General features: G+C 44.3%; 1 protein-coding gene across 1 annotated transcript in view; it reads left to right on the top strand.

Moving 5' to 3' along the window:
• LOC148016520 (ARM repeat superfamily protein) overlaps nt 1–26,640 on the top strand; it is a 177,099-nt gene that overhangs the window by 79,179 nt on the left and 71,280 nt on the right. Inside the window, exons 22-26 of the mRNA XM_087664736.1 lie at nt 702–878; nt 1,238–1,501; nt 24,240–24,338; nt 24,483–24,667; nt 26,268–26,606. Of these exons, the coding sequence (XP_087520862.1) occupies nt 702–878; nt 1,238–1,501; nt 24,240–24,338; nt 24,483–24,667; nt 26,268–26,606 (1,064 nt within the window). The remainder of the gene's footprint in view (nt 1–701; nt 879–1,237; nt 1,502–24,239; nt 24,339–24,482; nt 24,668–26,267; nt 26,607–26,640) is intronic.

The raw sequence follows: 26,640 nt of genomic DNA, 5'->3' as shown, positions 1-26,640 counted from the left end.
CTTGAAAGTTGGGATTTTTTGCAGTGCATTTTGGCATGCTGCCAAAAACATGTTACTAAGATATTGGCGAACTTTGTGTTAGTGCAGTTAACCAAAGATTCCAATCACACATTGACTTGTCCCAACCAAGTATTTGAAGCTTAATAACTGGCAAAGAGTGCAAACACTGGCATCATAGGAGTGCCGGTAGCTGAGCTGCTACATGGCCTGCCAGTTTCCTTTGCTGGCACTTAGTCTGTCTAGCTCCGTGTATGACATGCTGTCTGTAAATATGCTATAGTACATGCACAATATTTATCATTGAATGCTTGGGACCTGACATTCAAAACTGATTTATACCACTTGAGAGTTCTGTCCAGTCACTAGCGTCCACCACTCAAGCTGCAGCTGGCTGCGCCATGATGTCATTCATCCTACACAAGTTTGAGACTTATCATTTTGACATGTGTCGAAGTACTGCACTTGGTTTCTTGAATGAAGTAACTTTTGAGGTTGTAAATGCATGTTGTTGTCTTCGTTTTTACTTTCTTGGGCATTATAAAGCGATAAGTTTACCAGTTTTATGCAATGGCTTTAGTGGCTTGAATGAGGACTCAGGTTTCAATTAAATGTGTTATTTCTTTTTAGAGTGTTATAGCTGGTGTTTTAATTTAAAAGCTTGGTGTTTTTGGGATTAGGCTAACCATTTTCATTGTGGGCAGGACGCCATGGGGCACATATGGAGGTCTATAGTTGCAGAACCGAAGAAGACGATAGATCAGTATTTTGATGCCATTATGGAAGATCTGCTATTGCAAGCTGGGTCCAGGCTGTGGCGGTCACGTGAATCATCTTGTTTGGCTTTAGCAGATGTTTTGCAAGGCCGTCGGTACCATGAGGTTTGTTACAGGGCTTCTCTCACATGATTTGGAGTAACATAATCAATCACTTTTGCCTTTCGGAATTCTTGTTACTCCTGTTTTTCAAGAAATCGTTCAAACCTGACTGCTAGTCACTTAGACTATTGTTCAAAGAGCCCCTTTGCCTAGGGGGCGACTAAAAAAATCTTATTGAACATCCTGTAAAGTCATTTTTTGGATAAGTGAGGTCAGGGGGACTCGGTTTATTTCCTTCCTTGTGAAACAACCTACTTTAGGCTCTTGATTTACAAGTGGTTTTTGAATTTGCAAACAGTAGTTTGCAAATGGCTGTGCTTACATTGTAGAGGATTTGTATTTCTGTTCTTGATGACACTCAGGTGGAGAAATACCTGGAGAAAATTTGGGTCACCACTTTTCGTGCAATGGATGATATTAAAGAGACAGTTCGGACAGCTGGTAACAGCCTTAGCCGGTCAGTGAGCTCTCTTACTTTAAGATTAGGTGACGCCAATCTTACTGCAGAAGTGGATGCGAAAGCTGCTGTAAATATTGTCCTACCAGTGCTACTTTCCAAGGGTGTTCTCAGCAACATGGTGGAGATACGACAACTTTCCATCAGTACAGTGATGAAGCTTGCAAAGGTGTAGTCTTCTTTTGCAATTAAATCCTAAGCTTCTGTCCTTCATAATATGGAATGCTAAATTACTGCAGAAATGATTGTGGTTATTATTAGGGACATTAGTTTTGACTTTCACTTCTTGGAGAAAGCCGGGTCACTTCTGCTGGTTGAAGCTGGATGTACTCATTTCTTTGTCTCATAGGCCATTTTCTCTTCTCGGAGCCATAAATTCACATTTCTTTCTTTCTTTCTTCTTTCACTAGAGCAGGGGCAGGTTTCTGGAGAAGAAACAGTTTGCTGAAGTAAAAACAGGTCATTGGACCAAGTTACTGTTGCTTGAGTAAATACGATATGGTATGGTATGACTAAATATGGTATTAAATGGTGCTTTGAGATTTTTCAAGTTACAGTACAATAAAGATAACTTATTCTCTCCTAAAAGCTACTTAAAAACCTTATTTTTTCTTGACAAAGAAAGAGAAGTTGTTTGAATATCAAACAATATAACTCCATGAGAGAATCATATTAGTATAAGAAGCATTTAACTCATCCTAAACTGTGAATATACAGTGGAATACCTATAGTATGGTATAGTATGAACCCTTTCAAATGGGATACTAGTGCAACTATGGCCATCTCTATTGATAACCTTGGCCCACTAGTACTTGTAGACCGTATCTACTACGAGCATGTTGCCTTTAGCCTCTGTGTGCGTATGTGTGTGCGTGCGCACCTTGGTGTATCTCAGAAAACTAGAAACCAAGAGAAAACTAGCGTTGGCAGGATCACCCAAAACTCTCAAGGCATCATCACTATCTGGAAGCCACACATAGGGAAAGAAAAGCGAGTACTGTACTACCTAGAGTGGCCCATTCACAAAAAAGTGTGGAAGCAATTGGGATGTGTGCAAAGGACCAGGATTTGGAAAATCTTAAAGAAGTTATACCTGCTATGTGTGATGAAGCAATGCAACAAAGGAGGGAGGAAATGCTTACAAATATGCCAGAATGGAAACATGAAATATGATGAGATGCGTCCACACTTCACTTGATGGACAGTAGTCAATGAGATATATCTTCAGGAGAAACACACTGATCGAGGAGCTGAAAAACAAGGTAGCTACCTACGAAGTCCAACTTGACCTCTTCCAAAAAGAGGAATGGGAGATCATGGAGACTATGCCCAAAAAGTTGCGAACTGACATTAATATGCTGAAAATACATATAGAGAAGGAACCTTACCCTCTAACACAGGTAGTCTATCAGCAAGAATGCATACCACAGATGATGGAGCCTGCAAGGTGGGCAAATAGCAGTTTATAGTGATGGTCGAGTCATCATCATAGAGGCACCCATGGCACGTCTTAGCCTATGAGATAATTGAGATTCATAGAACTACAATGGAGCCATGGGGATTGACATATGCCTATTTCAGGCCCACACAGATAGCGATATGATTTTATATACAAAGATGTAAGGTTGGAGTTCTATATGGGGAGGAGCTATAACATATTGTCCAAGTCATGAGGAGATGTGTTTCATGTGGATCTAGATACTTATAGATTACCCAAGTGACAAACACATCCATATGCTTCACAAACGCTACTCAGAGGGAGGGGGATTACCCCATTTGTCACTATAAGAAGATATTTTGCACTACTCCAACATAAGGATACTCAATTAGTTGGGGATTTTAATGCATACACGTTATAGAGATAGGTATGATTGTTCGAGAGCGAGGATCCTAGAGCTATCGTTGGAGGAGATCGTACTCAATTGGAGGTCACATGATATTGTAGTGTGCATATACTATGGAGACCATCTCTTGGCCATAGGAGGTGCACATATACTAGCCATTCTTAATGGCCTAGCTAGAGGGCCTGGATAGGATGCCTTCAAATACTTTCTACACAAGCATGCATCTAGATGGCTGAGAGGAGGCCCCCCTATAGGACCTACACAGAGGCTGGGAGTGAGCATAATGGATTACCTTTTAGGATTCTCACCTCTTATAGCAAACGTGCATTCTTTTACCCTCCCCCACATCCCATTGGAGTATCTGCAGATCATTTCTACCTCTAGTTCAACATCACTTCCCAATATGATTCGATGCATCGTGGAGATGCCCTCAATGATACCCAACATACCATTTCATCAGAGAGACGAGTACTTACTCTAACCACTTATAATGGGTATTGGAGGACATGGAACCATTAATACCCTTGGAGGAGTTCACGACACATCTTGCTTCCACATTCCATACCTTGGCTACCGTGTATTTCCCTCCGTGCATATAACCACACATACCCCATACATTCCCCACCCCCTTCTTTTTAAGCCAAGAAATATCATAAACTAGTTGGTAGGATGAGGAATGCTGGAAAATCATGTTTGCCTCTAGCAAGAGGAAGCATGAGGGAACTACACATATGGCCAAACATGCACAATCTTTTACCACCTAGGTTGAATGAATAAGAGGGCATACTTGGCCAAGTTAGAGCATGAGTTTTATAAGCTATTTTTATAGTGAGACGGCAGAGTGGTCACTACCAAATAGAGGGGAGGTTTATGATGGATGGGAGTAGTTGGAGCGGTGCCTAACGATGTTGCTCTTCGATTATTAGGAGTAAGTGCTTAGTGCCACATGAGATAGTTAGGGTAGAGATGTGAGCACGACTTATTGTGGTTGATGCCCTTTTCTAGACAATGGTTTTTATAGACATTGATATTTATACACAACTTTGTAGCCTTATGAGGTAGAGATACTCTAGACTTGCTCTTGAGTCTATTAGAGAGTTATTCCCTGGCCACGTCAACAGTACGGCAGGACACAGGCCACGTTAGCAGTATGGCAGGACACGTCAAAAGTCTGCGCAGGTGCCATGTGGCAGCCTGCAGTTGGACAGTTTTTTACCATTATTTTATGCAGTCAGCTGCATTTATTGGGCACTATTTCCTTCCTGGCTATTTATAGTCAGATTGTGGCACATTCTCAGATATTCTGATCTTGAGATCTGACAGAGATAGACTGCAGAGACGGACAGCACCCAAGCTGACGGAGATCGAGGTCCTCAAGGCGGAGACACACGTAGATATTTTCTCTACACCCGTGTATATTTCTGCATTCCTATACAGCATACTACACTGCAGATTTTGTGCATTACACTATCTGCTTTTTTCTCTCTCTCTCGCTTCTGTCTGTGTTCACTCTCTCTCAGTCTTTGTCCTACGCTTCCGCATCACTACACTCTGACATGGTTGTTGGGTATTTGACTCACGCCTCACTTACGCCTACGCTCATATGGGAGTGTCGGTGATCAGTAGGACACTGGGGCACTTTTTACTCTCGGTAGGAGAGGTTTTTTCCCCCAGACTTATAGTCTTATTTTCGTATGTGCTTATGTGCTTATATTACACACTTATGGGCACTTACCGTGTTCAGGTGTGAACACCCCCTACAACCCTAAGGTTTAAGGGTTGTACTTTGTACTTTCATTCAACACTCTTTCAGTCTATTCGATTGGGTGTCGTGCTTCACTCTGTCTCTCTCACTCTCACACTATCTACTGCACTCTCAGCTGCACCTCGATCCTCTCACCCCCTCACATTTGGTATTAGAGCTCAGCTCTGAGCTCAGCTCCTGTCTGCAATGTGCAGTCCCGACAGCACCCGAGCCACCTGTACCAGCTCCCTACCCTGCGTCTGCCCAGCGTGCCCCTGCGCCTGTTAGTCCGCCAGCGCAGCTCCAGCCGCCAGCGTCAGCTCCAGCCGCCAGCGCACAGCTCCACCCGCCAGTTGCAGCGCGCCACCTGCAGACGTCTTCAGTCCAGGCGCAGCCTTCTCTGCCCAGCGCGCTGATTGCAGACGCCCCCAGTGCCACCTGTCCCAGCACACCACCTTGTAGGCGCCGTCAACATCTGTACCTGCGCGCCACCTGTCAGCTGGAGGTGCCAGTCCTGTACTTGTGCGCGCCACTGGCCTACACGAGACATCTGTCTACAGGCGCCGCCTCCTGAACGTGCAGAAGCCCGCCACCAGGTTCGCCAACCTGTTCCTGTGCGCAGACGTTGCCTCAGGATCCGTGCATGTCGTCAGTCAGCTGTAATCATTCTGCAGAGGTAACATTTTGCATTTTTTAATTTAAACACAAGAGTTCGTGCAACAACAGGGTCAATTTTCTACATTGGGACACGTGCCTGTGTTTGTAACAGAGTAGTAGCAGGATCAGTTTTCTGCATTGGGACACGTGCTTGTGTCTGTGACAGAGACACATTAAATGCACATTTTGGGGTATTTGTAACAGAAATTTTGGCAAAAATTTTAGGGATTTTGGTATTACAATGTTGCTGAGCACTGTTTGCACCTTGGGAAGCGTGCATTAAAGACAGTGTTTGACAGAGCACACCCTTGCACATTAATTGCAGAAGTGTGCTTGCTGCAATTTCTGGAAATTTGCAGATTTTCGGCCCTTACTGCTTTGACATTGCTCATTTGTCTTTGGAAATTTGTCATCATGGCAAATCAGGGAGGTGATGTATTTACCTATGTATCCAAGGAAGACAGATTGGATGGAAACAATTATTCGCTATGGTCATTCATAATGAAGAATGTATTAGTGACTAAGAATTTATGGGATTATGTCAGTGGAGAGGAAACTCGACCGGGAGTTGTAGCTGTCGGATGGGAGAGGATCGAGGTGCAGCTGAAGTGCAGTAGACAGTGTGAGAGTGAGAGACAGAGTTGAGCACGACACCCAATGCAATAGTACTGAATAGAGTGTAAACTGAAAGTACAAATGATAACCCTTATACCTTAGAGTTATAAGGGGCTGTTCACACCCGAACACAGTAAGTGCCCGTAAGTGTGCACCACAAGCACATACAAAATAGTACACATAATCTGGGGGAAAAAACCTCTCCTACCGAGAGTAAAAAGTGCCCCAGTGTCCTAGTGATCACCCGCACACTCCCATATGAGCGTAGGCGTAAGTAAGGCGTGTGAGATACCCAACAAACCCCCCTGGAGTGAAGAGTGATCAAGTGTACAAGGATCATCCGCCACCAAAGGGCGTCAAATTCAAAGCATCGCGAAATGCTTCAAATTTGTCTCGTGGAAGAGCTTTGGTGAAGATGTCTGCCACATTGCTGGTGGTAGGACAGTAGACAAGGCTGATATCACCTGCATGTAGCCTCTCTCTGACAAAGTGGTAGTGAATCTCTATGTGTTTCGTGCGAGCATGAAACACAGGGTTCCGTGCCACTGCAATGGCACTCTGACTGTCAGTATATAAAGGAGTAGGCTCCGTAACAGATACATCCAAATCAGCAAGTAAGCGTCTAAGCCATACGCACTCAACTGCAGTAGTGAAGGCTGCCTTGTACTCAGCTTCACATGACGACGTGGCAACAGTGGATTGTTTCTTGCTAAGCCAAGAAATGCATGACGAGCCAAGAAAGAAACAATTGCCACTAGTGGAGTGACGAGTATCAAAATCACCAGCCCAATCAGAGTCACTATAAGCATGTAACTGCAGTGGTCCCCCCTTGGCATAAAGCAATCCAAGAGCTCTAGTACCCTGCAAGTAACGAAACACACGCTTCACAGCTTGCCAATGCGACATACGAGGCTGATGCATGTACCTGCTCAAAACTGAAACGGCAAACTGTATGTCTGGCCGAGTGTGGCATAGATAGATGAGACATCCCACTGCTGGAGCATAAGTATGGATATCAAACAAATCACTGTCATCATGTAATGACAGTTTGAGCCCAGGTTCCATGGGTGTACAAACTGGCTTGCAATCCTGTAAGCCAAACTTCTCAAGAAGTTGCCCAATGTACCTTGACTGACATAATCCAATGCCTCTAGCATCATGTACAAACTGGATGCCCAAGTAATAGTGCAAAATACCCAAGTCAGACATGTCAAAAGTTTGCTGTAAATTATTTTTGAATGCTGAAATCTGATCAGCACGTGTTCCAGTGAGCAAAAGGTCGTCTACATATAGACACAAAATCAGCATGGATCCCCCCTCTTTATGTACATAAAGGGTAGACTCAGATGGGCTGTTTACAAACCCCTGACTAAGCAAGAAGGCATCTATCTTTGCGTACCAAGCTCGTGGAGCTTGTTTCAAACCATATAGAGCTTTTTTTAGCTTGCATACTAAATTTTCTGAGCCTTCAACTGCAAAACCAATGGGCTGCTGTACATACACTTCTTCCTGAAGTTCCCCATGTAAGAATGCAGTCTTTATATCCAGCTGATGCACTTTCCAACCAAAATGTGCAGCCAAGGCAATCATAGACCGAATGGTCGTCATACGGGAGGTAGGAGCAAAGGTCTCCTCATAGTCAATGCCCTTTTTCTGTGCGTAGCCTTTAGCTACCAGCCGTGCCTTGTACTTATCTATGGATCCATCTGCATTCCTTTTCAATTTGTAGACCCATTTCGTACCAATGGCACGCTTGCCAACTGGCAAAGACACCAAATCCCAAGTATGATTCTTATGAATAGAATCCAATTCAGCTTGCATGGCTGCCATCCAATGCACACTATGTCGTGCATCCTCAAAACATTCAGGCTCCTCATTATCATGAGTACATGCTGCCATAACCAACTCCATGGAATGTGCTGAATCATGCAGTCGAGTTTGCCTTCGAGTACGACCAGCCAAGGGTGTTTCCAAATGACTATCTCTCATAGTCTGCGTGTACCATCTAGGCACCTGTCTTGCTTCCTGACTGTGTACAAGTTCCTGCTGAATTTCAGTTTCAGCAATGTGCTGATTTACTGCATGTTCCATAGGAGCAGCTGGCTGAACATTAGGTTCATTTGCTGAAGTACCAGCTGAATCACCAAATGTGATGGGCAGCAGCCCTTCAAAGACATCACGGGCAGCCTGATATGTATCAAAACCAGCCAAGGATAATTCTGATTTTTCATCAAATACAACATCCCTGCTGACAAAAACCTTCTTGGTCACGGGATCATAGAGTCTGTAGCCTTTGCTTTCGCTGCTATATCCCATAAAGATGCATTTTACAGCCTTGTTGTCCAACTTCTTTCGAAGTACCTGTGGAATATGGGCATATGCAAGACACCCAAAAGTACGGAAGTGGCCAACAGAAGGTTTGCGGCTGTGCCAAGCCTCAAAAGGTGTGACGGTTTTCAAGGCCTTGGTAGGGCATCTGTTCAAAATGTGGCAAGCGCACATGACGGCTTCCATCCAAAAACTATGAGGCAAACTCTTTGCCTTCAGCATACATCTGGCCATCTCCATGAGTGACCGATTTTTCCTCTCTGCTACCCCATTCTGCTGTGGAGTATATGCAGTAGTGTACTGATGGATAATGCCCTTCTGCTGCAAATAAGAATTCAGCATAGAGGACATGTATTCCCCCCCTCGGTCCGAACGGAGAGTCTTAATCTTGCAACCAGACTGAGTTTCCACAAGTGCACTGAAAGCCAAAAATGCATTATACACTTCTGACTTCTTTTTCAAGCAGTAGACCCAGCACAAACGTGTAAAGTCATCAATAAATGTTACAAAATAGTAACAACCACCCAATGACTGTGTCTGCATGGGCCCACAAACATCCGAATGCACAAGCTGCAATCTGGCTGTTGCTCTAAAAGCAACATCACGGGGAAAAGAGAAACGATGCATTTTCCCCAAAATGCAACCCTCGCATAAATGCTCAGGAGGTCTCTCCAAGAGAGGTAATCCATCCAACATCTGAGTACGCTGTAATAGCATCAAGCTGCCATAGTTGACATGCCCCAAACGAGCATGCCATAACTCTGCCTCTAACATAGCAGGAGTAAGAGTGGATGTCAAATATGCAGACTGATCTACCGTAAGAGCATCCAACTCATATAACCCATGACACAAAGAACCTGTCAAGACCAATGTCATGTGTTCCTTGTCACGGACCATGCAACGGTCATCATCAAAGGTGACCTGCAAACCACAACGTGCCATAGAAGAAATGGAAAGCAGATTCTTCTTAATGCCAGGCACATACAAAGCATCCTGTAGGCGGAGAATAGAGCCATCAATGGCTGTAAGCTGAATCTCCCCAATACCACGAACAGGGTATGATGCATTATTAGCACACTGAACAGACTTCCCAACGGGAGGTGCACCAAGAGAAGCAAACAAATCTCTACGAGATGTGATATGCCGTGAAGCACCACTGTCAAAGAACCAAGTGTCAGCATCTTCTGTAGAGCTAAATGCTCTATCAGCCCAAGAGACATCATAACTGCAAGTGTAAAAACAATAGTCCCTGTCTGCAACAAAGGACGCGGACTCACTAGCAGTGGAAGGAGCTGCAGAAACAGACATCCCTGACTCCTTCTTCTCTTTGGCGATGCGCTTCCTGCACTCAGTGATGTAGTGGCCAGGCTTCTTGCAGTAATGGCATTTTCCTTTCTTGGCTTGCGTGCCCCCCTGTTTCTGACTTGTCTGTGAAGTGTTACTACTACCAGAACTCTGCGAAGCATTTTTCCCTTGGCTGTTTTTACCCTTCTGCCTTGACATAAAAGCCTGCTCAGAGGCTATACCATCCACACCACTGTTCCGTCTAGTTTGTTCCTCCTCTAGAAGCAAACTGACAAGCTGAATGAAAGTGATGGGCTCTTTCGAAATCCTCATAGTGAGGTTCAAGGCAGTATGAAAAGCCAAGTAAGAGGGAGGTAGTGAATTCAATGTTGTAGAAATCAGCTGCGCATCTGAGTAGTACTCATCCACATTCATGAGTTGCTCCCGCAAGTCCTGAATTTTGTTGAGATGATCCTGCATAGAATCACCCTCATTCATCTTTAGAGTCTCTAGCTCTTTCTTCAAGAAAGAGATGCGAGTCTCATTCTTTCCTGCAAACATCTGCTCCAATATCAACCAAGCTTCTTGTGAAGAAGCTGCTGAACGAATATGAGGAATGATAGAACGCTGAACTGCCAATGCAATCAGCGACATAGCCTGTGCATCCCGTGTATCCCAAGTTTTCTGAGCTGCAGTTCTTGGGGGAAGTGGCTGAGCGGGGTGAGGTGGAGGGGGCTGAGGTTGCCCTCTTGCACGTCCTCCTGGAGGAGGAGTAGCGGGAGCCACAACTCCCGGTCGTGCTTCCTCTCCACTGACATAATCCCACAAATTTTTGGCCACTAATACATTCTTCATCATGAAAGACCAAAGGGAATAATTGTTCCCATCCAATCGGTCTTCCTTGGACACATAGGTGAATACATCTCCTCCCTGATTTGCCATTATTTCCCAAAAGGTAATAGAGCAATGTCAATGCAGTACGGGCTGGAAATCTGCAAATTTCCAGAAATTGCAGCAAACACAAGTCTGCAATTAATGTGCAAAGGGTACTCTGTCAAAAAAAAAACCGTCACTGATGCACGCTTCCCAAGGTGCGATTAGTGCTCAGCAGCACTAAAACATCAAAAGCCCCAAAATTTTCTGCCCAAAATTTCTGTCACAAATGTCTGTTACAAAAGCCCCAAAATGTGCATTCAATGTGTCACAGACAGACACAGCACGTTTCCCAATGTGCAAACAGTGCAGTGCAACACTGTTATGAATAAATCCCCAAAATTTTGCCAAAATCTCTGTCAAAAACAGTCGGTCTGTGACTGTATCAGCAGTTTAAATGCATCTGTCCTCCAAATACACAAAAGCCCCAAAATTTTCTGACCATTCAGTCAGAAATTTGCATGAAATTTACTTTTCCAGTAAATCTGTGCCAACTGCGTGTGAACCGCCGCTTCCAGAATTTATTCTGGGCTGAAATAATAAAATTTTTGAAAATTTTACCTGGTCGTGTGGCAGAGTACTGACGTGGAGCAGGTCGTCTGACGGGCGGGCGGACTGGCTGACGTGGAGCTTTACAACGGCGGTAGGCAGATTAGCGGGCTGCGCGAATCTGAAGCGGGCAGGCAGGTCGCGATCAGGCGTTGACTGCGCCTGAACGAAACACGGCCTTGGCGGACTGGTCGAGCTGCTCGCGAGCTGACGAGCGACTGCTGACGGGCAGCTGCTGACGTGGACGACTGTAGTGAGAAGCCTGCGCTGACAAACGTCAGCACCTGCAGCTGACGCGACACGCCTGCTGGTGGCGCGCTGGGACAGGGCAGTGTTGCGTGTTGATTGTTGGAGCTGCGCGCAGGGCAGATGCAGAACAGAGGTGGCTCGAGTGCGGTCAGGACTGCACGTTGCAAGCAGAAGCTGAGCTCAGAGCTGAGCTCTGATACCAAATGTCGGATGGGAGAGGATCGAGGTGCAGCTGAAGTGCAGTAGACAGTGTGAGAGTGAGAGACAGAGTTGAGCACGACACCCAATGCAATAGTACTGAATAGAGTGTAAACTGAAAGTACAAATGATAACCCTTATACCTTAGAGTTATAAGGGGCTGTTCACACCCGAACACAGTAAGTGCCCGTAAGTGTGCACCACAAGCACATACAAAATAGTACACATAATCTGGGGGAAAAAACCTCTCCTACCGAGAGTAAAAAGTGCCCCAGTGTCCTAGTGATCACCCGCACACTCCCATATGAGCGTAGGCGTAAGTAAGGCGTGTGAGATACCCAACAGTAGCTCCCGTTACTCCTCCTCCTCAAGGGGCACGTGGACAACGGGGACCTCAGCCCGCTCCACCTCAGCCACTTCCTCCAAGAACTACAGCTCAAAAAGCTTGGGATACACGTGATGCACAGGCTTTGTCGCTGATTGCTTTGGCAGTTCAGTGGTCCATCATCCCTCACATTCGTTCAGCATCTTCCTCACGTGATGCATGGCTGACTTTGGAGCATATGTTTGCAGGAAAGAATGAGACTCGAATCTCTTTCTTGAAGAAAGAGTTAGAGACTTTGAAGATGAATGAGGGTGATTCTATGCAGGATCACTTGAATAAGATTCAAGACTTGCGGGAGCAGCTCATGAATGTAGATGAGTACTTTTTTGATGCACTGTTGATATCCACCACCTTGAATTCCTTACCTCCTTCGTACTTGTCTTTTCATACTGCATTGAACCTCACCATGAGGATTGCCGAGCACCCACTCACTTTTATTCAGCTGGTTAGTTTGCTTCTAGAGGAGGAGCAAACAAGGAAAAATAGTGGTGTGGATGCTATAGTCTATGAGCAGGCTTTTGTGGCAAGACAGAAAGACAAAAACAGCAAGGTGAAAAATGCTCCACAGAGTTCTGGTACTTTTGGCACATCACAGAATTAGACACAAGGGGGGACGCAAGCTAAAAAGGGAAAATGTCATTATTGTAAGAAGCCAGGCCACTATATCATTGAGTGCAGGAAGTGCATTGCCAAAGAGAAGAAGAAGGAGTCAGGAATGTCTGTTTCTACTACTCCTTCCACTGCTAGTGAGTCCGCGTCCTTTGTTGTAGACAGGGACTATTGTTTTTACACTTGCAGTTATGACATCTCTTGGGCTGATAGAGCACTTAGCTCTACAGAGGATGCTGACACTTGGTTCTTTGACAGTGGTGCTTCTAGGCATATTACATCTCGCAGAGATTTGTTTGCTTCAGTTAGTGCACCTCCCGTTAAGAAATCTGTACAGTGTGCCAATAATGCATCATACTCTGTTCGTGTTATTGGGGAGATTCAGCTCACAGCCATTGATAGCTCTATTCTCCGCCTGCAGGATGCTTTGTTTGTGCCTGGGATCAAGAATAATTTGCTATCTATTTCTTCTTTGGTACGTTGTGGTTTGCAGGTCACATTTGATGATGATCGTTGCATGGTTAGAGATAAAGAACACATGACTTTGGTCTTGACAGGATCTTTGTGTCATGGTTTATATGAGTTGGATGCTCTTTCAGTAGATCAGTCGGCATACTTGACATCCACTCTTACTCCTGCTATGATACAGGTGGAGTTATGGCATGCTTGTTTGGGGCATGTAAACTTTGGCAGCTTGATGCTTTTACAGCGTACTCAGATGCTGGATAGCTTACCTCTCTTGGAGAGACCTCCTGAGCACTTATGCGAGGGATGCATTTTGGGGAAAATGCATCGTTTCTCATTTCCCCGTGATGTTGCTTTCAGAGCAATAACCAGATTGCAGTTGGTGCATTCAGATGTTTGTGGGCCTATGCAAACAATGTCATTGGGTGGTTGTTATTATTTTGTGACATTCATTGATGACTTTACACGTTTTTGCTGGGTCTATTGTTTGAAAAAGAAGTTAGAAGTGTATGATGCATTTTTGGCTTTCAGTGCACTTGTTGAAAATCAATCTGGATGCAAAATTAAGACTCTCCATTCGGACCGAGGGGGGGAATACATGCCCTCTATGCTGAATTCTTTTTTGAAGCAGAAAGGCATAATCCATCAGTACACTACTGCCTATACTCCACAGCAGAATGGGGTAGCAGAGAGGAAGAATCGGTCACTCATGGAGATGGCCAGATGTATGCTGAAGGCAAAGAGCTTGCCTCATAGTTTTTGGATGGAAGCAGTCATGTGTGCTTGCCATATTTTGAATAGATACCCTACCAAAGCCTTGAAGACCATCACACCTTTTGAGGCTTGGAACAGCCGTAAACCTTCTGTTGGCCACTTCCGTACCTTTGGGTGTCTTGCCTATGCCCATATTCCACAGGTACTTGGAAAAAAGTTGGACAACAAGGCTGTTAAGTGCATTTTTATGGGATATAGCAGTGATAGCAAAGGCTATAGACTCTATGATCCCGTTACAAAGAAGGTTTTTGTCAGCAGGGATGTTGTTTTTGATGAAAAATCAGAATTATCCTTGGCTGGTTTGGACACATGTTAGGCTGCCCGTGATGTTTTTGAAGGGCTGCTGCCCATTACTTTTGGTGATTCAGCTGGAGCTTCAAAAAATGAACCTAATGTTCAGCCAGCTGCTCCTATGGAAAGTGCAGAAATTCAGCCATTGGCTGATCGGAATATTCAACATAATGCTGAAACTGAAATTCAGCAAGAGCTTGCACACAGTCAGGAAGCTAGACAATTACCTAGATGGTATTTGCAGACTATGCAAGATAGTCCTTTGGATGCACCCATGGCTGGTCGTACTAGAAGGCAAACTCGTTTGCATGATTCAACACATACTATGGAGTTTGTTATGGCAGCAAGTACTTTTGATAATGAAGAGCCTGAATGTTTTTAGGATGCACAACATAGTGTGCATTGGATGGCAGCAATGCAAGCTGAATTAGATTCTATCACTAAGAATCAAACTTGGGATTTGGTGTCTTTGCCATTTGGGAAGAAAGCCATTGGAACGAAATGGGTTTACAAACTGAAAAGGAAAGCAGATGGATCCATTGATAAATACAAGGCACGGCTTGTAGCTAAAGGCTACGCATAGAAAAAGGGCATTGACTATGAGGAGACATTTGCTCCTACTTCCCGTATGACGACCATCAGGTCTATGATTGCTTTGGCTGCACATTATGGTTGGACAGTGCATCAGCTGGATATCAAGACTGCATTTTTACATGGGGAACTTCAGGAGGAAGTTTATGTACAGCAGCCCATTGGTTTTGCCGTTGAAGGCTCAGAACATTTGGTATGCAAGCTCAAAAAGGCACTATATTGTTTGAAACAAGCTCCTAGAGCTGGTATGCAAAAATAGATGCTTTCTTGCTTGGTCAGGGGTTTCTAAACAGCTCATCTGAGTCTACCCTTTACGTATGTAAAGAAGGGGGATCTATGCTGATTATATGTCTTTATGTTGATGACCTTTTGCTCACTGGAACACATGCTGATCAGATTTCAGCATTCAAACAAAATTTGCAGCAAACTTTTGACATGTCTGACTTGGGAATTTTGCATTACTACTTGGGCATCCAGTTCATACATGGTGCTCGAGGTATTGGGCTATCACAGTCAAGGTATATTGGGCAGCTTCTTGAGAAGTTTGGCTTACAGGATTGCAAGTCAGTTTGTACCCCCATGGAACCTGGACTGAAACTGTCATTACATGATGACAGTGATTTGTTTGATATACATACATATGCTCATGCAGTTGGATGTCTTATCTACCTATGCAACACTAGGCTGGACATACAGTTTGCAGTTTCAGCTTTGAGCAGGTATATGCATCAGCCACGTATGTCACATTGGCAAGCTGTCAAGCGTGTTTTTCGTTACTTGCAGGGTAATCGATCTCTTGGGTTGCTTTATGCCAAGGGGGGACCACTGCAGTTACATGCTTACAGTGATTCTGATTGGGCTGGTGATTATGACACACGTCACTCCACTAGTGGCAATTGTTTCTTTCTTGGCTCTTCTTGCATTTCTTCGCTTAGCAAGAAACAATCCACCGTTGTCACATCGTCATGTGAAGCTGAATACAAGGCAGCTTTCACTACCACAGTTGAATGCGTATGGCTTAGACGCTTGCTAGCTGATCTGGATGTATCTGTTACGGAGCCTACTCCTTTGTTCACTGACAGTCAGAGTGCCATTACAGTGGCACGGAACCCAGTGTTTCATGCCCGCACGAAACACATTGAGATCCAGTATCACTTTGTCAGAGAGAGGCTACATGCAGGTGATATCAGCCTTGTCTATTGTCCTACCACCAGTAATGTGGCAAATATCTTCACCAAAGCTCTACCTCGTGACAAATTTGAAGCATTTCGCGATGCTTTAAATTTGATATCCTTTGGTGGCGGATGATCCTTGTACTCTTGATCACTCTTCACTCCAGGGGGGTTTGTTGGGTATTTGACTCACGCCTCACTTACGTCTACGCTCATATGGGAGTGTTGGTGATCAGTAGGACACTGGGGCACTTTTTACTCTCGATAGGAGAGGTTTTTTCCCCCAGACTTATAGTCTTATTTTCGTATGTGCTTATGTGCTTATATTACACACTTATGGGCACTTACCGTGTTCGGGTGTGAACACCCCCTGCAACCCTAAGATTTAAGGGTTATACTTTGTACTTTCATTCAACACTATTTCAGTCTATTCTATTGGGTGTCGTGCTTCACTCTGTCTTTCTCACTCTCACACTATCTACTGCACTCTCAGCTGCACCTCGATCCTCTCACCCCCTCACAGCTGCACCTCGATCCTCTCACCCCCTCACAATGGTATCAGAGCGGTGAAGACGAACTGACTGAGTGTTGAACCTACCTGAGGAGGAGATTTCAACGCGACACAAGGTTGTGTTTCTAGCATTCGAGGTCGAGCGGGAGGGCTGCGCATCGGATCAAGGCTGAAGCAAGCGTGGGCGTGCGGGAAAGGAGTCCAGTTGGTGAATTTGCTGCAGGTTGTTGCTGTTTGAAGGGGAGGAAGGCTGCGTTTTAGGTCTTCCATTGCAGATTTTACATTTTCATCACCTCCGTTGGCTGAAGAAGGTTCAGAAAGTGGAGGAAAGAGCCCTAGTAGGCTGTGTCTACATAGTTAGAGGGGGTTGCTTTTGCGTTTGTGCAGGTATTACAGGTGAACATGTCTTTAGAGACTCACTTGGAGTTCCAGGCGATCATGGACAGGTCCTACCGGCTCTTCCATCAGATTAGAAGCTTGATGGTGACAATTATCGCATTTGGCGCGTGATGATGTTGGCCATTCTGGAGTCTTATGATTTGGCGGAGCTTGTGATGGAGGAGATCAATCGGCCGTCGGTGATAGATGAGTCCAAATTCTCTTCTAGTGCTCGTGCGGAGTTGACCAGAGCTCAGTCTCATTGGGACAAATTGAATGCTAGGATTCGTTCTTTTCTTTTTCTGTCTTGTACTACAGCCGTCATAGCTCACATCGAGCACCTGATGGTGGCTCGAGAGATATGGCTGGAGCTCATGGCTGGAGCTCCGATCAGATGTATAACCGGATGACCTTGATGAAGAGGGTTTCTTTGGATGTATAGATGCGGACCTTGTCCGTGAATAAGTCTTCTTCGCTTCTGGAACACATCAACAAGCTTCAGGAGCTTCATATGTAGGTTCAAAATGCGGGAAAACCTATTTCCTCCGAAGACATGGCGATCACTTTATTGTCCTAGTTGCTGCCACAATTCGGTACTTTTTATTCCACTCTTATTGCATTAGGGTGGGAGTCGACTCTTCGTTGGGAAGAGTTGGTTCCTATGGTCTTGGACTAAGAGGAACAATTGAAGGGACATAATGCTTCCAAATTGGAGGCATTGGTTGGTCAAGCCTCTCAGAAGAAGGGGAAGGACCAAAAGAAGAAGGAGGACAATAAATCCAAGAAGGACAAGGAGAAGGAATTGACTTGCCATATTTGTGGTAAGACCGGTTATCGGAAGAAGGATTTCCCCGACAAAGACAAGAAAGATACCAATAAGAAGGACTCGAAGGATTCAGGAGCGGTCGCTGCACCCTCATCAAGTGCTTTTCTACACTTAGCGGTCATTGAAGACCCTATACCGAAGACTTCTGATGCTGCGATGACAGCTCCCTAGGCCTGAGAGTGGATCGTGGACAATGGTGCCTCACGACACATGACTCCTCCCGTTGGTGTTGTCCATTTGCGACCTTCGCGTGGGCAGATTCTCATTGGAGCAGCTCTTCTGTGTCTATTGTTGCGTGGGGTGAGATGCAGCTAATTCTCGATGGAAGTGGCGATACCCACACTTCCAAAGTGTTGCATGTGGTAGGCTTAGGGTATCATTTGCTTTCGGTCCATAAGATTTGTGCTCTTGGCTGTTGGTGGAGTTTGGCAGTGATATTGTTGGAGTCCTTGATCGTGGATCGAGGAAGGTTCTCTCTGTAGGGTATGAGGAGAATGGCATCTACAAATTGAAGTCTTCTACAAGTCTTACCTCTTAGACACAGTCCGAGCTATGGCATGCTCAGTTTGGCCATTTGAACTATGAGTACCTTTGGAAGGTGTCACGAGATTCGTTTATCCGAGGTTTACCGGACATAGTGGTGAGCCATCAGCCATGTGCCTCCTGCATTCGTGGGAAACTACATCAGGATGCGATTCCCACCAAAGCTTCTAGGCGATCTACTTCACCTATGGAGCTTGTATCTACGGATCTATGTGGCCCGATGAGGACCGAGTCCCTCAAGGGGAGCTTTGTATTTCATGTTGATCGTAGATGACTACAGTAGGATGACATGATCCTTTTTCTTGACATTGAAGGCAGAGGCTTTCTCTCACTTCAAGGATTGGCTTCTCTTTGAGGAGAATTGATCTGGCCGACGACTGAGGACCTTGCGTTTAGACAAGGGCAATGAATTTATGTCTACTGAGTTTGCTCGTTTTTGTGTAGATAGGGGCATTCACTAGGAGTTTTTCTAACACAAATACTCCACAAGAGAAAGGCATTTTGGAGTGGAAGAACCGTAGTGTGATCGAGATGGCGCGCACCATGATGGAGCACCGACAGACACCTTAGTTTCTGGGGGCTGATGCAGTGGCTACCACAATGCACATCCTCAATCGATCTCCCACTTCGGCCGTTGATAGGATGACACCTTTTGAGGCTTACTTTGGTACTAAGCCTGATGTCTCATATTTCAAGATCTTTGGGTGTGATGCCTATGTGCACATCCCGATGACATAGCGTGACAAGTTCGAGGCGGCTTCCTGATGATAGGTTTTTGTTGGCTACAACTCTCAATACCAAGGTTGTGGTTTGTTTGATCCCGTCAAGTGGGATGTCTACACGAGCCGAGATGTGCGGTTTGTGGAAGTTCCAGCCATAGAGGGTGGTGAGAAGCATCCCGTCCTTGGAGATCCAGATGAGAGTTGGGCTCCCAAGATAGTTCCTTTGGAGCCTGAGCCTCTTGATGGAGATTCTTCTTTTGATTCAGAGTCTTCTCTTCCACTTGCCATCCCAGTGGAGCTTCTGCCGGTGGATGTTCCCGAGTTCTCAACAGAGGGGAAGTGACGGGGCTTCCTCCTCGTTGGGCCCGTGACATACTCGGAGATTCAGGGATTGAGGGGGTCCCTAAGGAGTGGGAACCGCAAGATGGACCGCGGAGGTCACAGAGGAATCAGGCACATTCTTCGGAGCTTGTTTACTCTAACTATTGTTTGATGACCCGTGTTATGTAGGATCGAGAGGCCACTTCAGTGAAGGAGGCTTTGTAGTTTGACCACTGGTGGATGGAAATGGAAGCCGAGTTGGAGGCTATTGAGAGGAATGGCAGTTGGTCTCTTGTGTCTCGTCCCTCTCACAAGAAGGTGATTGGTGTTAAGTGGGTCTTCAAGACAAAGTACCTTAGTTATGGTTCTTTGGACAAGCACACTCCTTGTTGCTAAAGGTTTTGCTCAACGCCCAGGCATTGACTTCCATGATACTTTTGCCCCCACTACTTGTATAAAGAATGCCTTCTTGCATGGTGATTTGCAAGAAGAGGTCTATATGGAGCAGCCACCAGGTTATGTGCATACTGTTCATCTTGAGTTTGTTTGCAGGTTGAAGAAAGCCTTGTATGGCTTGAAACAAGCACCTAGAGCATGGTCTGACAAGATAGGACAGTATCTTGTCACGATTGGCTTTTAGATTTCCAAGGCAGATTTCTCACTTTATGTGAGAAAAACAGAGAAAGGTATTATGCTGCTTGTCATTTATGTTGATGATTTAATTATCACAGGTGATAGTGATGAAGATATCCTTCATGTGAAAATGCTATTGAAGCAGAAGTTTGAGACGAGCTGTTCTTGCCTTGGCCGGCTATAGGAGATGGCCTGTCTATTAGCTGGATGTGAAGTCGGCATTTCTCAATGGTGACTTACAGGAGGAGATCTATGTAGAGCAACCTCCTGGCTTTGGATCCTTGGATGGGAAAGTTTACAGGTTGAAGAAGGACTTGTATGGCCTCAAGCAGGCTCTGCGTGCATAAAACAAGAAGATTAACTCGTTTCTTCACTCAAAGTTGGGATATTGGCGCTCCCAGGCCGATCCGCAGCTTTATGTGCACACTTCCGAGGCTGGTCGTGTGTTGTTTGTATTGTATGTTGATGATTTGATTCTGATAGGGGATCATCCACAGAAGGTCCAAGAGACCAAGGCAGCTTTACATCAGAAGTTTGAGATGACGGATTTGGGGCTTCTTCGTTTCTTCTTGGGTCACGAGATTTATCAATCTCAGAGGGGGATTTTTATCTCTCAGCAGAGATATATTCAAGAGCTCTTGGTGACTTTTGAGATGGAGACTTGTCGGACCATTTCTACTCCTATGGATCTGAATTGGAAGGCCACTTCACACTCAAATTGTCCCTTGACGGATGCTTCCTGCTATTGTTAGTTGATTGGATCCTTGATTTGGCTACTCAACACTTGTGTTGATCTTTGTTTTGTTGTGGGTCTTTTGGCAAGGTTCATGAGTGAACCCAAACAGGTACATTGGCAAGCTGCCCTGAGGATTCTTCGGTATTTGAGGGGGACCTCTGACTTAGGGATTTCTTATCCAAGAAGTATAGATACCTCAGATCTTGTTCTTGCAAGCTGGAGTGGCTTGGATTGGACTGGCGATGTGGACCAATGGAGGTCTACTGCAGGCTATTGTTTTACCTTGGGTACAGGTGTTATCTCTTGGAGTAGCAAGAAGCAGCCCATAGTAGCCCTTTCTTCTACTGAGGCGGAGTATCGGGCTGCGTCTTCCACCACATGTGAGGTTGTGTGGCTTCGGATATTGTTGGAGGAGCTTGGCTGTCTCTAGACTCGTCCTACTCTTCTGCGGTGCGACAATGAGAGTTGCATTGCCTTGTTATGGAATTGTGTATTCCATGCATGGACGAAGCACATTGAGATCTAGTATCATTTCATTTGGGAGAAGGTTCTGGATGGGACCATTGATATACTGCAAGACGGAGGATAATCTTGCAGATTTGTTCATGAAGGCACTTCCCTTGGCTCTTCTTGGGCAACGTTCTAGATCCCTCAGTCTTCTGCCCTGTCCAGGATCTGAAAGGGGGCGTTAGAGAGTCATTCCCTAGCCACGTCAGCAGTACGGTAGGACACTGGCCACGTTAGTAGTATGACAGGACACATCAGCAGTCTGTGCAAGTGCCATGTGGCAGCCTGCAGTTGGACAGTTTTTTACCATTATTTTATGCAGTCGACTGCATTTATTGCAGCTGACCTGGTGCTGGGCACTATTTCCTTCCTGGCTATTGATAGTCAGATTGTGGCACATTCTCAGATATTCTGATCTTGAGATCTGACAGAGACGGACTGTAGAGACGGACAGCACCCGGGCTGATGGAGATCAAGGTCCTCAAGGCGGACACACACGCATATATTTTCTCTGCACCCGTGTATATTTCTGCATTCCTATACAGCATACTACACTGCAGATTTTCTGTGTTACACTGTCTCCTTTTCTCTCTCTGTGTGTTCACTCTCTCTTAGTCTTTGTCTTACGCTTCCGCATCGCTACACTCTGACAGAGTTATCTAGTCAGTTGGCATTGCAGGGTGACATTGAGTGCTGGTATGCTTAGACAAATACATGGGTGCAGCTACATGGGCAACGTATGGATCACCTTCTACCTCTACAATACAACTCGAATTATCCTTCCTTAGAGCTTAGTCAAGACTAGCTCAATAGGATCATCAGGATGGACATTATTCAGCTACACACAACTAGGACTTGGTGAATGCCTATTGAGGATCTAGGGATGCAGATTTATTTCTGTCAAAAGCATCTTCTACACTTATCCCTTGATGGTTTTGTGATATGGCCGAGATAAATGGACACACATGTCCCATGGAGTGTAGTGTGCCATTGGTCAACTCCGCACATCCTCACACTAGTTAGGGATAGACATTGGTCACTATGGAGCAAGTTCCCTCCACTCAGAGGGGTGGATCCACCAACTTTACCAGCTTGAGCTGGAGATTGAGAAACACTACATATGTAGGTGCCTAGTGTACTATTAGATCACAAGGCATGTCCAGTACCTTGGAGCTGTGCTGACATAGAGACTACCTCTTACAATCTCAAGAGAGGCACCTTGGGGATACACAGTAGCACACCCTTACTAACTTTTTTTGAGCTACCGCTACATCTAACATTTCAGAGGATGCTCCAAATCAACTTGTATATACATCATGGGGAGTCATGTTCAGCAGAGCTACCAAGAGATGCAAAGTGCTCAGCCCATGGTTGTCGGTCCACATCCCCGCTCGAGGTACTATTGGAGGATGTGGACGATATCACTATGCCATCAAGTAGCCCTACCTCGATCTTTCAACTTATCCATGTTGGATAGACCCATGAGAGATATATTGGGATGATGTTGATCCTCATATTAGTTTAGCCCTAGTGTGTTTTAGTCTTTTGAGTTATTTGTTGTTTCCTAGCTAGATGTTTCCTCTTAGATTATTGTTTCTTTATTCTATTTGGGAAACATGATAGTTCCCTGAATTTCAAATGTATCTATTTTTGTCTAATAGGACGGCTTGGTTTTTTGTAGATGCCCCCACTGTCTTCAGGGGTAAATCTTTTGGAACATTTCATAGTGACCATGTATGTCATGTGGGTAGTTCAAAGGAAGTATGTTAAATCTAATTGGGAGACACATTGTGTGGCAGGGTTATAGCTCTTAAGAAACTTTGCTGAAGAGTTACCTCAAGTGAAACTTTCTAACGAAAAGTCAAAGCCTTACAGAAATTAGTGTCTGTGGCAAAAGGTAGTCGGTCATGATTTGTTCTAAGAAGCTTGAGACCATTATGATTTTGGATGTATGCCTTGGGTATGATCATGTGCGGTTGCCGGTAACCACGACCAGCTGCTCAATATTGGCAAGGCCGGGCTTGAGAATCTGTATATGACCATCTTGAGTGAAGCAGATTTTGTTTTCACATCAACAATTACAAGAAACTTTTCTTCGAGAAAAAGTTATTCCTGGTTGTTGTCACTCCATCGTTAGTCATGGTCCACTCCTGGAAGTGTGGGGCATTTCCAGTTTGTAAGGCAGGCCTTTGGTGTGGTCGTGCAAGATAACTATGGGGAACCGTTCATTGTTGGCCAGACTGGCGTAAAAATGTATGAATAGTTTACGATTATCAGAGTTGTTTGGGTCGAGGAACATGTTCGATTCTCATGAACAAATACACGTTGGATACAGGTCCTCTTTAAGGTGCAGCTCTCTTTTTTCTTTATATTAGCCCCATGTGGACATAAGAGTTATTGCAAATGCTTTTCCTAAAATGATGGTCACCATGAAAACATGTTTCAGCATGCTTGAAACCCATCTCACATTCACTGCTGAAACATTCTACTCATGGTTTTCATGACCACAACTCCCCTATATTTATTATTACATTGCAAAGATCATTTAGAAGCCTCTGTTTCACCACATGTTGTTTCACTGTGGATGCACAGTAGTTCTAAATGTTTGGTTCTTAAACGAAATGTTTCTAGTGACAGATGTTGTACTTAAACATATTGCTCTCAAAACTGCTGTGGTAATAGTCTTTGGTACCTGTTCACATTTGTTTGCTAAACTAGAAAAAGACACTTAAGGCAGTGAAGCAGGCAGGTTTGAATTTTTTTTTAACAATTCAAAGCTTTATATTGGATAGTGATTTTCTGCCTGCAATATCATGCTTAAGAGATGATGATTTGTACAGCAACTTTACCTCTGTGATCTGAACCATTCTGATGTAAAGTTTAATTTTGTTAACATTTGCATGCTCTTCAGAACTTAGGTTCCTAAAGTAATTGACAACAGCTTTTTGCAATCTTTTTTGATAAAGGTTTTCTGGAGCTGTGATAAGTTTTTGATTAGCTGATGTTTATAGATACTATTAATGCTGACTATACTGTTTACAGACTGCAGGAAATGCTATTCGTCCACAGCTTCCAGACTTAATAATCTGCATGCTTGAAAGTCTCTCGAGTTTAGAAGATCAAAGGCTTAATTATGCAGAGGTCTGTTTTGTTCGTTGTATATGGTTTATAGCTTCTCACTGCATGTTAAAGAGCATTGATGATTGTACATAGTTGTTGTACATTCTCATTGCATTTTACAGAGCACATTGTACATAGTTGTTTAACTAACACTACATTCATCAGCTGCATGCAGAGAAGGCAGGAATCAGCACAGATAAACTTGAGTCTCTGCGAATATCTGTAGCAAGGGACTCTCCAATGTGGGAGACCCTAGATTTCTGCTTGCATCAGGTGGACACTCCAACTCTGGCAGTTCTCATACCTCGGTTGATACAACTTGTGCGCTCTGGAGTGGGACTAAACACAAGGTATTAATGCATCACTTTCTGTTGCATCTAAGTCCATGCCATTTTACTTCTCATCCCCTTGATTTTGTATTTGACTGAAAACAAGATATGAATGCATTGCTTTCTGTGTACCACCTGAGCTCATGTCATTTGCTCGTCATCTCCTCCTCTCCAAAATCAATGTTCTCTTTTTCTGTAGCATCCTTTCACAGGCCATTTTTAGCTCACATCTCCCCATTTTCTCTCTGCCCCACCTATGGCACCATCCCAATTGAAAACCACAAGGTATGCATCACTCTCTGTTGCATCTAAGCCCATGCCATTTTACTCATCCCCTTGATTTTGAATTCGACTGAAAACAAGATATTAATGCATTGCTTTCTGTGTACCACCTGAGCTCATGTCATTTGTTCCTTATCTCTTCCTTTCCAAAGTCAATGTTTCTCTTTTTCTATAGCATCCTTTCACAGGCCATTGTTAGCTTACATTTCACCATTTTCTCTCTCTGCCTCAGCTATGGCACCATCCCAATTGACAATCACATTTTTCTTCAGCCCATATTTCAGCCCACATCGTCACTCATTTATAGCCCTAGGTAGACCACTTCACTTGTCCTTTCCAGGTTCATTCCCTCTTCGTTGGGTTTGTATGTTTGGGCATGAAGATGTAGTTAAATGTTCTATTGATACAACTTCTTGCATCTTCAAAGATGTGACACAGCCTTGAGATGTTGAGCATGCTTAGAGTCAGTAAGTTCACGGTAGTCAATATATCATCCAGTTTCTAGATATGGAGGAAGTAAATTGTTCATCTGCTGCTGGTAATTAGCGGGCAATTCGGTCAATCTGAGATCAAACAAAAAATGCAGAGCAACCTTAATGAAAATGGATTAATTCTTGACAAGTACTTTCTCCAAAAAGGTGAATCAGCTACAGTATGGAACTTTTGGAATTATGAGCCGGTTAAGTCTTTTGTAATCCAAATAGCCCTCATTCAGGGTATACAGAAGTTGGTCTAGAACCATGATCCATGTTTGTACGGATGTGTAATCAATTATTATGTGGTTTATCAACTGGAAATATGATCACAACCTGGCATGTGAGATTGAATTTTTGATAGAACAAACAAGGAAAAGAACATGTCGCACTAGTTTAGTTTCATCTTCTGAATCTGTGAGTGAACACAGAACAATCATATAGAACTTTGAAATATTGTGTCACATTTTATGGAAGAATTTTAATGCATAACAGAACATTAGGTATGGTCACTGCAAATATGCAAGGCCTAATTCATATTATCAGATCAATGCTTCCAAATATGTAATGTGATGGGAAACTAGTTGCTAACGTATGATCCATCTTCAAGGGACAGGGAGGAAATGTGTTATTGCTAGGCCCGATTTCTGTAGCAAAGTAACACTGACTTGTTGTGAAGTGCTCCCATTGTCCAACCTTATACAAATTGAACGTGTCAAATTCCTTCATCATGGAGGGGATGGAGTAGGGTGGGAGGGGAGGAAGTGGGGGAAAACTGGAGGGAGAAAGAAGTGAGGGAGGGAAGGAGTGAAAATGATCACTTGAAAGCTCATCAGCAATCACACTTCAGTTCATAAATTGTGCAGGGTTGGGGTTGCAAAGTTTATCAGCTTGCTGTCACAGGAGATTGGCTCAGATATGAAACAGTATGCTGGAAGCTTACTGAAGGTTCTTAAAACTGCTGTTAATGAAGAGAGGAGTAGCTGTTCAAGATGTGCTTTTGCAGCAGCTTGTGCAGTAATTGCCAAACATGCAGGGCCTTCACAGACACAATCTTTATTTGATGAAACAATTGCACTTTATCAGACTGGTGCAGATAGTGCAAAGATGACAAGTGCTTTGCTCTTAAAGGAGCTATCTAATCAGGCCAGTGATGTGTTTGTTAACTACCATTCTCTGGTTCTACCCATATCTTTTATAGGAAGGTACAGAACTTTTACCAATAGCTATGTTTCTTTT

The sequence above is a fragment of the Lygodium microphyllum genome, chromosome 23 (assembly GCF_053477565.2).
Source record: "Lygodium microphyllum isolate KBCC chromosome 23, Lygodium_microphyllum_v1.1.10, whole genome shotgun sequence".
Classification (NCBI taxonomy): Eukaryota; Viridiplantae; Streptophyta; class Polypodiopsida; order Schizaeales; family Lygodiaceae; genus Lygodium; species Lygodium microphyllum.
Note: the sequence above shows the minus strand (reverse complement) of the source record. Positions and strands in the feature narration are given on the sequence as shown.